General features: G+C 36.1%; 1 protein-coding gene across 1 annotated transcript in view; it reads right to left on the bottom strand.

The window, feature by feature from the left end:
* Positions 1 to 2,486: 2,486 nt before the first annotated feature.
* The window catches only part of LOC150089463 (nuclear hormone receptor FTZ-F1-like), a 519,322-nt gene continuing 504,520 nt past the window's right edge, over positions 2,487 to 17,288 (bottom strand). The window contains exon 6 of the mRNA XM_090389506.1: positions 2,487 to 3,792. Coding sequence (XP_090245632.1) covers positions 3,646 to 3,792 — 147 coding nt within the window. The 3' untranslated portion in view covers positions 2,487 to 3,645. The remainder of the gene's footprint in view (positions 3,793 to 17,288) is intronic.

Below are 17,288 nucleotides of genomic sequence, written 5' to 3'. Positions count from 1 at the left end.
CATTTTTCACCAAAAAAAAAAAAAAAAAAACTGGAATGCAATAATTGACACTCCCCTAGAAACTAAACAGGACATAAGGTGGAAGTAAAAAAAAATTACCACTTTGAACATATCTATAATTAACACTGACATTAATTACCATTGATTTTGCAACCCGAATGGCACTTTATTCCACTTAAAGGACTAAATACCAAGTCATACATGTTGAACGTTTTTCATTAGACTGTTTATTTGATGTGGTAGGCTTGAACCCACAATATGTAGAACTATATTTCTATATATTACCATTAAGCTACTGTCAGTCCATATTTATGATGTGTGTAAATAATGTGAATCATTCCATTCCTCACATGCATCTTTTAAAGTTTCTCATATTCATCTTGTTTCAAATTAATTACTGAAGTGGAGAAAAAATAATATGTAGATGAAAGTCTGCGATTCATTTACTGCACAATGTATGCAGGCCATTTGCAATGTTTAAATGTTATATTTAGTGATGCAAGTATAAAGAAATATTCTTGGAAGGATGAAAATATTCTCCAAAAAAAAATATATATAATAATTCTTGAGAATTATCAATTCAGTAGTTTCATGAAAATGTTATCAAAAGCTTTTTTTTTTTTTTTTTGCTGTTTTAATGTTGAAACGTGACTTAAATCTTTTTTCTTGAATGCATTCAAATGAATATTTTGCCTACATGTGATTAAATGAGCACAATAAGTGGTTCATTGCTCATTAAACACAATGGATTCAGTGTATGTGCATGCACACACACATACACTGAATTCATCGTGAAGCATCTGAATTTCTTCTGAGCTCTGTGAATTTTAAGTAATTAAACATAAAATAAATAATAATAAAGAAATATATATATATAAACATTTAAATTTCATCATAATCCTAACAGTAAAAAAAAAAGATTGAGAACTACTCTAACAGAAAATTTAGTTAAATGATTTCATTTCTAATCTATTTAAAAAAAAAATTATGAAAATTACTCTATTAATTAAGTTTAGTATGTTAAAAGTGGTAATGTCTTTCCACCAAAATATTTCATATCAAACATTAATGACCTCTGCTACATGACACATGTGGATTATATAGGATGATCACAGTGAGTCATTTTCTTTGCACAGAGAATTCCTATCCTTTGGTTCCACTGACTTGTAAATTGTAGAGGTTACCTGAGTATTTTAGCCTGTCCTATATACACTGACAAAACAAATGCATTCTTTCAAGGTATACCAAAAATAACTGCACATTTTCCAAGGCCAATTACCAGAACTTGGTCTCTGGATATCGATGGAATGTAGAATGTTATCTATGGCTACCAGTTTCAAATTTATTTTTCATAATTTGGATACCCATGACGTTATCTTTTTATGAAGTGCAGTTAGGCAGCACCTTATATAAAATTCTAAGAAATAAAAAAATTTTATGACAAAAGGGAACACTATTAGATAAAAGTAGGAAGCATAAGGGTTGGGGGAGAGCACAGTTTAATTAACACTAAGATATGTTTTTATATGAAATGCTTACATGTGTGGTGAAAAGCACATTATATACTTTGCAGGTGATATACTGTCTATAAACCCTACAATATTATGTTAAGAAGAAAGTATATGTAATTTAGTAATACAATCCTAAAAGAGGTAATGGTAACTACAAATTCCATGGTGATTGTGTTTTTGACTTTAAAATATGAGTTAAAGGAATATAAGGTGAAAAATAAGTTAACCACCTGTAAAGTAAATATTCTGACACAGAAGTAAAATGTTCCATGGTGTTTCCCATAAATACCTGTCACTAACAGCGACTACATTAACTTTTTTTTTCCTTCCAAAAACTTCAGTTACTATAATTGTTGTTATGGTAGCATAAATTAAAATAACATAATGGTTATAATTTAAGACAGAATATAAAATAACATTTTCTTCAATGCTGTAGTAATTCACATTTAACTACATTTTGAAAATATATTTATTGTACATTTATAGCAATATTCTTTTGTTGTTTTTGTTTTTATAAAATAATTTTCTGATATTTTGAAATTTCGAGAACTTGAAATATAATTTTTACTTTTGTGTGTGTTTTACTCTAGTTATGAAACTAAAACTCAAACTTAATATTGAAACATAATGCAATATGATGCACTACTGCTTGATACTTTATAATGTAAAAGCCTCGGGGCATTTCTATAAATCCATTTCATTACTGCTAAGAGGAAATCATTTTACATAACAGGGGATTTTCCAAATGAAATATCCAAACAGCAGCTCTTGAGATAATTTAAAATTATTTTCTACTTAAACACTAAAAAAGTTAACATTGAGATTAATGTTAACTTTTCAGCTATATATATTTAAAATATCCCAGATTTGGTTCATTCTCAGAAATTCAAACTCTAAACAAGGCTAAACTTATACTGTTTCAAAAGCATTTTATATATGTAAAGGCTTTAAATTTTTTATACATACCACCCCATCATCAGTTTTTTTTTAAGTAGTGTTTGCACTGCAATGTTTTTCAGACCAGGTTACAACAGGAAAAGAGAAAGCACATTCATTAAAGTACAAAGTTCATTCCAGCTCCTGCTGACATTTTTCACAAAAATAAGCGAACTGACCATAAGGCTAAAATACACTGGCCAGTTTGCAAGTAGTATGTATGTACTCACGTGACATACCATCATTCCCATAATTCCCTGAGTCATGTGAGGCAACTGACCAGAGCATCAGGCCTACTAATCTACTGTAACTGTGCAATATTGTGCATTTAAAGTCAAGTTTTAATTCCTCCTAAATATATCTCTTTCCACAATATACAGGACATGTACAAAACTAATATAATACCCGCTACACTGCTCTTAGGTGCTAAGACAGGGGTCATTCACAAATTACATACAGCAGGTTAAATTTTTAAATTAAAATTCCAAACAGTATGCTATAACCAGAGCAGAGTACAATAATCACCTGTTCACTAACACTTTCCTTTATTCTCACACTGCTCTCATAAGAAACAGTATTTTTTCTAATGCCATATTAATTCCATATATTCACGATAAACCATACCCTATCTGTATCTTGTGCGTTTGGTGTGTTTTAAAGACCTCTCCATTTCATTTTTACAGTTCATAAGCTCATAGACTTTTATGAGATCCCATCTAATTAACATTTTTTTTAGTAATCTGTGCATGACCCTTAAGATAAAAAATGTTAAATTTAATATTTTCTGTACAGCAACTGCAAACAATGGGCATTCCACATCAACACTATACGTCATAGAAAACGATTTGCTGGCTTATCAGCATAATAACACAATCATGAAAACACATTTTCTTGTGGTTTGTAACATGTTTTTTTTTTAAAAGCTTTTTCTTCTGAAGCTTTAGTGAAAACACTTCCACTTGTGTCACATGAGATGATACTCAAGGCAATAATTTCATTCATTATGATCAGTTTATGGTGCATGGCGAGTGCTGCCAGCTTGTGGAACAACTCAGAGACGGAGAGGTTGGCGGCAGTGTAGAATGGTTAGTGTTCTCTGCCGAGAGAGAGAGAGAGAGAAAGAGGGACTGGCAACATGCTTCTGCACTTTGACCTTTGTACGATCCACAGCATTTCGTGCTACTATAAAACACACACGTCATTTTCGCTTGGCATGCAACATTTCCATCAGTAATGTTTGACTTGGTGCATTGCCATTAATGTGCTTGAAATAAAGGAAATCTTCTCCACGATTACTAATTACCCTTAATTCAGGTATCTGTTGTAACAAATGGTGAAATTTTTCCTGGAAATAAAAAAAATATATATATAAACCATAAATAAGAAAGTGGACAACATCTTATTAGAAATAATAAGAAAAGAATATAATTATAATTTAACAGTAGCAGGATGGTAGAATAGCAGAATGTTATTCATGATAGAATAATTCTCTTATTCTACTACTGTTAAATTATAGCCATATTCTGCACAAACCTACTGGCAAAATTCAAATACAGTAAAGTTCAGCTATCTAGCATCTGCGGAGATCGGGAGGGGACTGGTTGCATGAGTGTCAGTCTTAACAGTCAGTGTTAGCCACAAGAACAAAATTCTAAAATATGAAGTTAAACTGTTTAGTCACATCAATGTACATACAATATACAGGAACATCCTGACTTACGTAATACTTGACTTACGCAAATTCGACTTTATGTAAGTTTTTGCTGGATGGTGCAAACTGAAAAATACATGGAAACATATTTTCCATCTGTAGGGATAAATGGAGGTATTGTGAAAATATCATTATTGTGAAAATATCATTTTTTTTTTTTTTGGTAATTCATTCCAAGTCCTTGGAAGTTGAAACTTTTGCTATATTACTAAGCTATTTATCTCTCTAAAAGGACATATTTATAATGGAAATTGCACTACCCTTTCATCGTTATCACACGTTCGCGTCATAAGAATCAATTTTGAATGCCTTTGTGATATTTTCCTAAAGCACGTTTCTAGAGGTCACGAGCTGACCGGGCTAGCCAGGTGAGTAAAGTGCCTCCCTGGCAACCCAAAGGTCACGGGTTCGAATCCCGCCTCGGGCTTGGATCAAAGTACTGCAAAAACTTGGGAGGTGCACTATGGCCACAGAAGCCGATGCACCAACAACTACCATAAAAAACAAAGAGGTCACGACCAAAAAACAATAAAAACAATTTGCACTTTTCGGTTTATTTGTCTTTTCTGTTAGCGCAATCTATTATAAACGGGTAGTAAACTCGAGCTTATTGTATTTGCAATAATACCAATAACTGCAATTCTGTGGGTTTTTACATTATGTTATTATGGTGAAATGAGTTCCTCTTCACTGAAATCTTCAATCATATAAAAAAACAAATTTTCAGACACTTCTCTTCATTCCTATTTATGTATTACAATGATGAAGGGAAACAGACCAATGGAAAGCGCAAGTGCTGGCAGTGCTAAGAAAAGAAACAAGATTTATTTAGAAATGAATATGATTAATTAAGAAGTAAAAAGCAGGACAAAGTTTGTCATCTATTGCACGGAATTAGGATTCGCTGCTTCAACAGTGAATACTATTTTAAGGGAGAGTGTGCGTATAAAAGAACATGTCAAAGGATCAACGTACTTAAGATCAACAGTGATCACAAAACAGTGTTTAGGTGCTATATCGAAGATGGAACAGCTATTAATAATATGGATGGAAAATCAGATTCAGAAGCAAGTGACCCTGAGTCCAAAAGCCATTCAAGCAAAAGCAAGAAGTATTTATGAAGATATTAAGGATAAGTATGGCGAACCCCAAGCCAAGTTCGTGGCAAGCAACGGGTGGTTTAATAGGTTCAAGCATTGCGCTGGTTTCCAAAACATTAAAGTATGCGGTGAAGTCACCAGAGCCGATTCTGAAGCTGCATAGAAATTTTGTAATGTGTTGGAAAAAATTATTGATGAAGGCTGCTATTCAATGCAGCAAATTTTTAACATCGATGAGACTGCTCTGTATTGGAAATAAATGCAGGATCGAACATACATTGCCAAAGAGGAAAAGACCATGTCAGGTTTCAAGGTTTCAAAAGATAGGGCCACGCTCTTGCTTGGGGCTAATGTAGTGGGAGATTACAGATTAAAACCACTGCTTGGTACCATTCTGGAAGTCCTCGTGCATTTAAGGGCATCAATAAAGCCACCCTAACCCATGCCTTTCCAATTGAACCAGAGAGCATGGATAACAATATCTCTCTTTGAGGATTGGTTTAAATGCTGTTTCATTCACGAGGTTGTAAAACATTGTAAAGACAACGACGTTGCTTTCAATATTTTGCTTCTATTAAAACAAACAAATACAGATTAAAACCACTGCTTGTGTACCATTCTGGAAATCCTCGTGCATTTAAGAGCATCAATAAAGCCACCCTACCCATGCATTTCCAATTGAACCAGAGAGCATGGATAACAATATCTCTCTTTGAGGATTGGTTTAAATGCTGTTTCATTCCCAAGGTGAAAAATATTGTAAAGACAATGACGTTCCTTTCAATATTTTGCTTCTATTAGATAATGCTCCTGGACATCCTACACATCTAGATGATTTCAATTCAAATGTGAGAGTCATATTTCTACCGCCAAACACAACTTCACTCATCCGACCTATGAATCAGGGTGTAATTTCAAATTTAAAAGCATACTATTTACGCACAACATTTGCTCAGGCATTGTCTGCAGTAGACAGTGAGAAAAATTTTACATTAAGAGACTTTTTGGCGCTGGTGGCACCAGCTGTATGCTAGCTAAATTAGTGCGCTCTTAAAAAATTAATAAATAAAGAAGGTTTTCGGGAGTGTTGCTCAAAAAGAAGTTATATTTTAGATAAAATAAGTGTGGGTGAGTGATAGGTTAAGATTTGAGACTTAAACGTGGTTTTATTTTTCGGACTGAACTTTTTAAAATGGTTATCATTGTTATGTTCGGACATAGGAAATTTCAAGGTCATTAAATTTTTAAGGAACTATAATCAGTCACTGGGAATTCTTAGTAGAATAGTTGTGCTACATGATAGCTTTGATGTAGAAGTTTTCAGGATACCAAATTGTATTTAAAAATACTCACGTTTTGCTGAGTTATACATTATTGGTATTTTCAAGGTCACAGTAATTTCACCGAGTCAGCCATTTGGATGTTTCCAGGAGATAAAACTACAGCAGTGCCACCTGCTTGGTCAGTGGTGACTAGAAATTCGGCATAAATTGCGTAAAATTATAACATCACGAGGCAGCTTCATCACTGAATAAGAGCTACTCCATTTATATGGCTGCGGCAGGTTTAGTAGTTTAATTTGTTAAACTAGTAAAGCACCGAAAGATATATGCTCCCAGAAGGGCCTTCCATGACGGAAAGGTTTCAGTGGAGACGTCAGACGAAACCCGTTTCAAAAGGTCCACACACGACCTTTTCAACTAAATTGTGATCCAAGAAAGCAACGGGAAACTACTTGGATTATCCTTCCCTTGAAAACTTCAATGATAGCAAGCAAAATAAACCACGGCCCCGAGTCTCGGCGTCCCTTGAATGGGACAGGGGTGCTAAGAATCTCCGAGCTTGCGTCGAAGAATTTTCTGAAACTAGCTACATGGAACGTTAGAAGCCTACTACAACCAGGAAAACTAGCCAATGCTTTACAAGAAATGGAACGCATTAACATCAACATACTTGGGCTAAGTGAAACCAAATGGCCTGGAACAAAGAAGTTTATATCAAACGACCACCACGTCTTCTGTTCCGGAGGAGAAGAGAACACCAAGCAGACGTACGGCGTCGCTTTCGTTGTCCACAAACAACTGGCCAACAAAGTCACCAGTTTCACCCCAATATCGGAACGAATCGCACTACTACAGCTAGCAGGCAACAAGATCAATCTGAATGTGCTCCAGGTCTACGCACCAACAGCGGACAAAGACGATCAAGAAATTGAATTGTTCTACGACAAGCTAAGCAACACTTTAAAGTCGCTGAAGAAGCACGACATGACGGTCATCCTCGGTGACTTTAATGCCAAAATCGGTCAAGGAAAGCTACAAAACATAGTCGGAGAACATGGCTTGGGGACACGGAATGAACGAGGCGACAGACTCGTCCAGTTCTGCCAAGAAGAAAAATTTAGCATTGCCAACACTTGGTTCAAACTACCACCTCGACGACTATACACCTGGACCTCACCACAAGACTCTGACAACAATATCGTCAGGAACCAAATTGACTACATCTTAATCAACATCAGATATAAGTCAAGTGTCCTCAAGGCAAAAACTTACCCCGGAGCTGACATATCATCAGACCATAACCCAGTAATAGCAACACTACGTCTCAAATTACGAGCAGTCAAACGCACAAGCACAACAAAAAGAATCGACCTGGAGAAACTGAAGAACACCGCCAACAGACGACAAGTACAGCTTCATCTCAACACTACAATCCGATCGATCGAAGCAGTAACAACAGACGTGCAAGCATTCGGGCGTTCACTCAAACAGTGCATCAATGAAACAGCAGAAACCCTGCTAGGACATCAGACGTCGAAAAAGAAACAACGGTGGATGACCCAGCACATACTAGACCTAATGGATGAACGGAGAATATTCAAAAGCAACAACAACCGGGAAAAATACAAAGAAATACAACAAAAGATCAAACAGGAAATCCGGAAGGCGAAGGAAAAATGGATGGAAGATCAGTGTGCAGAAATCGAAGACCTAATCAAGAAAAATGACAACTATAACCTGCACAAGAAGCTTAAAGAAGCTGGAAACATCTACAAACCGGCTCCTATCCCATGTTTATATACGGACAACAATCAACCTATACTAAGCAAACAAGCCAAACTCGACACCTGGAAGAGCTATATATACAATCTGTTCGGCACCAACAGGAAACCGGCAGAAATGCAACAACAAACACAGGAAGACAATCTCCACATATTAACATCTGAAGTGGAACATGCCATCCGAATAACAAAGCCAGGCAAGGCCTGTGGACCTGATCAGATTCATGTGGAACTGCTGAAACAACTAGACTACAGCAACATCCAACAACTAACGAAATGGTTCAATCAAATCTACAACAACAACGACATTCCATCCGAATGGCTCCAATCCATCTTTGTGGCCCTACCAAAAAAGGCTACCAGCCGGAAATGAGAAGACTTCAGGCTGATCAGTCTAATGAGCCAGGTGCTAAAAGTCTTCCTCAAGGTGATTCAGCAAAGGATAAGATGTAAGTGCGAAAGTGCACTAGGAAACACACAGTTCGGATTCTGCAGGGGACTAGGCACCAGAGAAGCAATTTTCTGTTTACAAATATTGCTACAAAGGTGCTATGAACATCAAAAAGACGTGTATATATGTTTTATTGACTACGAGAAAGCCTTCGATTCAGTAGACCACGACCGCCTAATTGACCGACTGAGAAAACTTGGGCTTGAAAACAATGATATCAACTTTATTACAACTCTCTACTGGAATCAAACAGCCCGGCTTCGCTATGACAACGATCTGACAGACCCAATTCCAATAAAAAAAGGCGTCCGGCAAGGCTGTCCATTATCTTCCATTCTTTTTAACATCTATTCGGAAATGATCTTCGACCAAACACTGGCTGACAAGAACATCGGCATAAAAGTTAACGGACACTACATCAATAACTTAAGATATGCCGATGACACAGCACTAATAGCGGATTCAGAACAAGATTTACAGACCATCTTGAACGAAGTGGACATAGAAAGCCAAGCATGGGGGCTACGAATCAACAAAAAGAAAACAAAGGTGATGAAGGTCAGCAGGACTGCAAGCAAAATCACGATCAAACTAAACAACGAAAAATTAGAGCAAATACACCGCTTCAAGTATCTCGGAGTACTCATTGATGACCAGCTGAACCATGACGCCGAAATCAAAAGCAGAATTGAACAAGCCAGGCAGGCATTCACCAAATGGAGAACCCTCCTCACCGACAGAAGCTTGAACATCGTGCTCAAATTACGCACATTGAAATGCTACATCTGGCCAATACTGCTCTACGGTGTAGAAACCTGGACTCTAACATCAGCCACTACAAAAAAGCTCCAGGCCTTCGAAATGTGGCTCTACCGAAGAATGCTGAAAATTCCGTGGACAGCCAAGATAACCAACGCACAGGTCCTGCAGGACATGCACACGGAACGGGACCTGCTCAAAACCATCATCAGCAGGAAATGCAAATACCTAGGTCACATCGCTAGGAACCAACAAAAATATCACCTACTACCACTCATCCTGGAGGGAAAGATCGAAGGCAAGAAACGCCCAGGCAGACCGAAAATGGCATGGCTAGATAACATCAACACCTGGCTTCACATGACAACAGCACAAATTCTACACGCAGCGCTAGACAGAGAACAATATCAAAACGAAGTCGCAAATGCCATTTGGCAGCATTAAAGAAGAAGAAGAAGAAGAGACTTTTGAATATCTTATAATATTTACCACACCATCTTAAATGTTAATAAGGCCTGGGCGGAAATCACTAAAAGTTGTTTAAATGGTGCATGGAAGAAAATATGCTCACGGCATGTAAAAGGCTTCAAATAATTTGAAAAAGACAAATCATATGAAGAGGTTACAGATAAGATTGTAAAGGTTGCAGAGCTACTTCAGTTGGAGGTTGTTGCCAAAGACATGGAGGAGGTTTAAGATGATGGATCCTGACAGTGAATGATTCTTAAAAGTTAACAGTGGGGTGAATGATATGCTTGCTACAAAAAAATTATAATGAAAAGAAAAAAACCACCGCACAGTCATCCATTAATATGTTCCTTCGTAAGGTTGAGCAGCCAATCCTTTTTAAATCTCCACAGCCCTCAACCTCCACAGTGTCGTACTTATCAGCTGAAGACGTCGATTCTGGCAACGATGCTCAAGAGATAAAACTTACTCCATTATGTCTGTCTCCTTTCTTTTTTTTGTAATTTTATAATTTAAAAATTTTTTTAAATTGCATGCTTTTGTAATTTTTCCTGCACGAGATAAAAAATTGAATAAATACAATAAATAATTCTATTCATGTGTTCATCGAACATTTATTTTTTGATTCAATCAATTCAGTGGGTACAGTTGCGAGTGCTGTACAAGCATGGGGGAAATTCCGACTTGCGTAGAATTCCGCAGAACGCAACCCTTACGTTAATCGGGGAGTTTCATATCTCAAAATGATAATACCTTGATTAACAAGAAATTATGTATATATATATGTATAGAAATCTCACAGTTAACAGTAAATATCTAATGATTTTTTATGAAATATGTGCAGCTTCTAACTTTTATTGGTAGAAAACTAAACTGACAGTTTTGTTTTCATTTATAAAAATACCAAAAATTTTGTGCCTTTATTCATGTGCCATTTTGCTATTAAGAACAAAATGGCACAGTTTCATCACATCTATTAACCTACTTTTTAAACAGACCCTAAGATATGAAATTAATCATAATAATGATTAACACCTTTTTCAACACCTTTTTCTACAATTCAACAATTTTTTGGCTGTATTTTTCCCCATCATTTTATTATAGTTAATCTTGTGTGGCTCTGAGGGTTATTAATTTTGGCTACCTCTGGGATATAACAATATAAACACACTTGCTCAAGTAACCTGATCTCTGAGGCTTGTCACAAATATAACAGCTAAGGCCTCTGGTGCAATATCACCTGGGAGTTCAAAAGAGCAGATAGAAATGATATTCAGGTCCCATTTGTAAGTAAAGTTGACCAAATTTTGGCAAAGTCTAGTAGTTCTGCAACAACAAAATTCTCTGCTTGCACCTTCATGATGGCAAGTCTCATAATTTTTGACTGTTCACCCTATGTGCAAAATCAGAAATGCTGTATAATGGTGTAACCACCCAGACAAGAACCAATATAAGCAGGGATCAAGGTGTAGTATCTGCATCACACAGAGGAATGGTTGAGCCCCCCCCCCCCCCAATGCCACCAGGCAATATTAAGTGCTAAATTAGTCTCATGACCTGGTGCAGTATCATCATTTTGCTTATTGGTGACTTAAAGTGGTGAAACTCTTGATTAGTCTCCTAAGCAAAGCTCTGGCAACCCCCCCCCCTCCCTCCCATCTCTTCTATCTTGCGGTATAAGTTATGATGGGCATCATGGCAAGATCAAATGTTTCTTACATTTTAAAGGTACAGCTTTAAAATAGATTTTGCAGGCTGGCTGCTAAAAGTCTACCAGACCAAACGTACTGGAAACTCACCTACAAAGCATACAAGATCAGCTAGTGTATAACCTCAGTTCTTCTACTGTGCCGGCTAGTGACTATATGGAGGGAGTCTGAATGGTGTATATGTGGGAGGCACTGCTGAGGCCATGTTATGTCAAGGAACTGGGTATATTCTGGTAAGTATATCCTTAAAACTCTTAAAATCCCATTCACTTCTGATCACCCCCTGGCTTAACATTTCATTCTATCAAATTCATCTACTGCCTCTACCTTTCTTTCAACTCTACAAATCAATCAGAACTTTTTTTTTAACTTCATTTCTTTAAAACTCAGTTTTATCCAGTCTAACTTTCCTAACAGGTAATTTTACTTAGTGATTTTAATTTTCACAACTCCAGCCGGCTGAGATGCTGAGGCTTTTGTGATTATTAATGACATTACAATTTGTTTATTTATCTGCCACAATACCAAACAATCTAATTCCAACTCAACACCCTTGATCTTTTTCTCACCAATAACCCTTCACAGTACACTCACTATTAGTGGTCCTCTAATCTTATCACAGCTTGGTGATGGTCTCTTGTTGTTCGTGTCATTCAGCATTGAGAATGCAAAATAAGATGATTCTTGTGATTTCTATTCCTTTGTTAGATTAATCTTTTAAATATTCTGATCTCATTATTTGCTCAGATCATATCAGTGAAATTATTCCTGTAGGGATGAAATCCTTTATTCCACCTTTACACCTCCCCCTTTATCTAAACCTTGGTTTTCTGATAAATATGCTAAGGCTGTTCAAGATAAGAATACAGCATTTCATATTGTAACTGGCTTGTATCCAGGGGCAGACCGAGAGCATAAAACTGACCAGGAAAATATCCACAACTGGCCCATTAAGTTACGTACAAATGTAATTTTATATACAATCAAGTCCTTTGGCCACCGGCTCACTGGAATTTTGCCTGATGTCCCAATCTGCCCATGCTTGTATCGAAATCTCAGGTTTCGTTTTCTTCTTACAATAATGCTCACAACAATTGTGAATACATTGATATTCTGAAAGTACTCTACGTCCTACATTGTGGCAGGAGGTGCAACTGATCCAAACTCCATTTTGAGCAGGCCAAGAGTAGAAAACTTGCTTCTTGTCCAAATATCAGTTGCACCTCCTGCCACAATGTAGGACATAGAGTACTTTCAGAATATCAATGTATGATGCACATTCACGGTTTCATATACTGCAACTTATGGACATGGTCATATTATGAGAAAACCCCAAAGACCATGACAAGTCTTCTGCTTCCCAGTTTCACAGTTGGGACAGCACATTAAGGTAGTAAGCCTTCTCTAAATACCTTGCATACCCAGGGAAGTTGAAAGCTAATGTGGGTGCAGTGCAAAGTGCATGACAGGCTCCCCCTCCTCATCTTTATGTATGTTGCACATATCCACATGTAAATGTGAAGGTTAAGTAACAAGTAAACTCCAACATATAATAAATTAATAAATTAAAAATACTGTTATTATTTTAAGTTTGTAGAGTTATTTGCTAATTATTAAAATTGATTGTAATTAATTAAAAATGTAATATTAACGTCTTGGCAGGGGCCCTCCAAAGAATTGCTGGCCTAGGTACTGGAGGCCCCCCCCTCCCATGGCCAAACACATCCATTATGACATAGGAGCATATAGTGTGTTGTTGTTTTGCAGTACTAACTTCCATTGATTCAGAGTACAGGTTTGGCATGCTCTGCACCATGCCAATCAAATGTATGCATATGTTTTTTGCCATCAAAGAATTTGTTTTTGTTTTTTGCCATCAAAGTATTTGTTTTTGTTTTTGATCTTTCAAAGTGTGGGCAGTAAGCTCTATTATCAAAGCTTGAAGGCTGAAGCACTTACACAAAAATTCATGACATGCAGCTCTCTATATGATGTGAAAATGCTTAAAGCTTTGCGCATAGCCACTTGAAGCTCCAAACGCTGATTCTCTAAAAGTCTGATGCCAAGATGAGGTAACCAGTCATCTCAAGGCACATTGACTTCCCTCAGTCAGTAATTTACACTTACCTGGTTATTTCTCTTTCTCAGTTTCATCTTCTTTGGCACATTCAGTTGTCAATTTGGGAATGTTTTATTATTAAGCAAATAGCATGCACTGACATTTTCGCCAGTCAATGTTACCTATTATTCTCCTCTCTGTTAATTCTGTTAACTCATTTCATTGTCTGGCATACGTATTTGAAATGAATTTTGAGCTATCTGCTTATCACAAACATTTGCAGATTTCAGAGTCAGACAAGTTCGTACAATCAGAGAGGTATCCCATAAATTTTGGTAGAATGATGTACATAAAATATTATCAATTACTCAACAAAATCTTATTTCAGATAGCATCCAATATAATATATGAAATATTAAAGTATCCTCACACATTTAAATTGTTTTTAACAAGTCTTACAAGCTATTGTTGAAGTCTGTAACTTGCCTTGTTTGCTCTATTAAGTCTATTCTCTCCCACCCCAAGCCACTTTTTCCACCTTTATAATATTCTTCATTCTAATACCTTTTACTGAGTATTTTTGAGTATTTGTTTTCATGAAGTGTAATGAAGTATAACTTAACAATGCTGCAGTGAATATTGATGAAATGGTATGAAATTTAATTACTACACATTATACTTTTTATTTAGTAACTTTAATCTGAATTAATGTGACTTAATTAATTAAGTTAATGTGACTTAATCTTAGTTAATGTGACTTTAATCTGACATTGACATCTTGACTGTAATCATTAAGCACAAAGTATTTAATGATTAATCTTTGTCTGCTAAATATAATCAATAGTATTGATTATATTTAGTAATACTAAATATAACAGAAACTATTATTATCCATTAATAATTTTCAAACAGCAATTTTTTTCTGTTTTACTTATTTCATGTCCTTACTATGCATTTGTAATGTAAAAAAAAATCAAATTATTTTGCAAAACATTCAATAGTTTTCAAATACAGCACTAATAATGCAGTAGTACGTATGGTAAACTGTTTAAATTCTGAAGCTCCTGGAGACTTGTGACAGATTTTACAGAGGTATACTTAGTGATTGAGCAGTTTTAAAGAACATTTCAATAAATATTAAGCAAAAACAAATGAATTTATTTACATCTGCCAAAAGTTATAATGATCATCTTGTCCTATCTGTTTTTGTGGGTAGCAGAATTTAAACTAAAGGATAATGCTGTTTGTTTGTTTGTTATTTGGTTTTTAGGAGCATTAGCAACTAAGGCCATATTGCTCCGGGATATGCGGTAGTCATTCCCTGACCTTTCTGCATCCTCCATATTTGGTGGTGACGGGCTCGAACCCCAGTCTAATCAAGAAGCATGTGCTACGCACTGCTGCTCCTTCCCACCTGGCTACGGAGGCGTCAAAAGGATAATGCAATGGTCTTAATTCTCATGGAAGAACAAACTTGCCTTTGTAATTTTTGCCAGTTACCCTGGTATTGCATTGCTTTTGCAGATAGATTTAGCTATACTACAACTTTGAATATTGATCTCATATACCATATGGCTGCTCACAACACATTACTTCTTTACAACTGTTTGTATGGGTGTTGTTACTAGAGACCACCTGCAATCTAATGGGAGAACAGTTAACCTTGAAACAGGCTTTCACAAAAATCTCATCATTTAAACAAATGGCCATTTAACCTTTTGAAGAAGCCATCTGTCTGGAAGTAGTACAATACCAAGGCAACTTGTTCAAAGGCAAGTTTGATCTGCTGTGAGAATTGAGATCATTGCATTATTATGCAGTTTAAATCTCACTGGTCATAAAAACAGTATAGATAGTTCTGAAAGCATTTTAAAAAGAGAGAAATGTCACTTTTTTTTCTTTTTTTTTTTGCGTTGATTCTTAAAAACAACGGCTCTCGTTGATATTAGTGCTGGATTGCTTTCTTAATGTTTCCAGATTTCAAAATGTTGATTTTTTTTTTTTTGGAAAATGTTGCAGATTTTAAAGAATTTTTCTGAGTTTACTGTGTTTAGTTTTTAAGGGGTTTCAATTGCTGAAATCATATTACACTATTTATGCCTCACACTAAAAAAATATTGGACAATTGCAACACCCATACTGGAGTCAGCATTCTAATCTTTTATTTCTTAGGCAAGCATTCAACTTATTTTTTAGGCAAACATTCCATCTTTATTTTTTAGGAGATATGTTACCTACTGGACCAAACAGGCAGTATGGGGTAACATTCTGGCCTAATGCTGGAAACAATTGTTCTGTGGAGATTGTATGAATCACAGCTATTGTATTATCTAATAAAAATAATGAGTCACTAAGGAATACTTTAGCTGTATGCATAACCTTGAAAAAAAAAAAAAAAAAAAAAATCCAATATGTGCTAGGAACCTGGGAACACCAGATTAATGAAGTTCATTAATATTAATATTAGGTGTGGCAATAAAGTTCCCAGAATGGTGCAATAAAAAGAAAATAAAGTGAAGGATCCCAAAAATAGTCTTATTTTTATTAAAAGTAATCACCACCTGATTGAATGCGTTAATTACACCATTCTAAAAGTATCTGAAAAGAGTCAGCAAAGGCATCCAAGAGATGATGTTCAGTTTGGCAGTTATGTTTTTCTTCGATGTCCTCAACATCCTGAAATCCCTTTCCTTTGAGGGCAGTTTTCACCTTGGGAAAGAGGAAGTTCTCTGGTGCTAGGTTGGAAGAGTAGGATGGATAGTTGATCTGTACAGTGCCATGTTCTGTCACAAACGTCTTCACAAGTGCAGAATGGGCAGGAGCATTTTCGTGCAAATGCTCCTGCCCATTCAAAATTGTGGTCTCACCCAGGAAATGCACTTCAACAGTCTTTGAAGTGCCTGTGTAGAATGCAGTATTGACTCTCTCCCCTTCAGGTACAAAATCCTTGTGGATCATACTGAAAAACATGATCGAAAACATGACTGTTTACTGAAAAACATGATCAGCACCATCTTGATCCCGAACTTCTAAAGAGAAACTTTTTGTACTTCGGTGATGATTTTGAAGTGCACTGCATGCTCTGATGCTTTGTCTCTGGGTCATACCAAAACAACAAACACTCATCACCAGTGACAATACAGTCAAGGAAATTACGCTTGTCTTGACAAGTCTGGTTGAAGTCTTCACATGATGACACTCTTTATTGCTTCTGCTCATCCATGAAGCTATGTGGCACAAAATTGCACAAACCTTCCTTTTTCCCTGAATCTTCATGCAGAATTTAATGAATCGTTTCCATACGTGGTCTCACCCAGTGATATCAATAAACAAGATATTTATATCAAACTCATTGGCTATCATTCTGAGGGTCAAATGATGATCTCTTGCCACAATTTCCTGAACTTTTGCAATTCTGTCCTTGTTTAAAGTGGTTGACAGTTGCTCACTTCTTGGGTCATCACAAACATCCTTATGTCCATCTTTGAACTGCTCCATTCAAACACACTGGTATGACTTA

Source organism: Mastigoproctus giganteus, chromosome 2 (genome assembly GCF_048544385.1).
Source record: "Mastigoproctus giganteus isolate SK-2022 chromosome 2, ASM4854438v1, whole genome shotgun sequence".
Classification (NCBI taxonomy): Eukaryota; Metazoa; Arthropoda; class Arachnida; order Uropygi; family Thelyphonidae; genus Mastigoproctus; species Mastigoproctus giganteus.
Note: the sequence above shows the minus strand (reverse complement) of the source record. Positions and strands in the feature narration are given on the sequence as shown.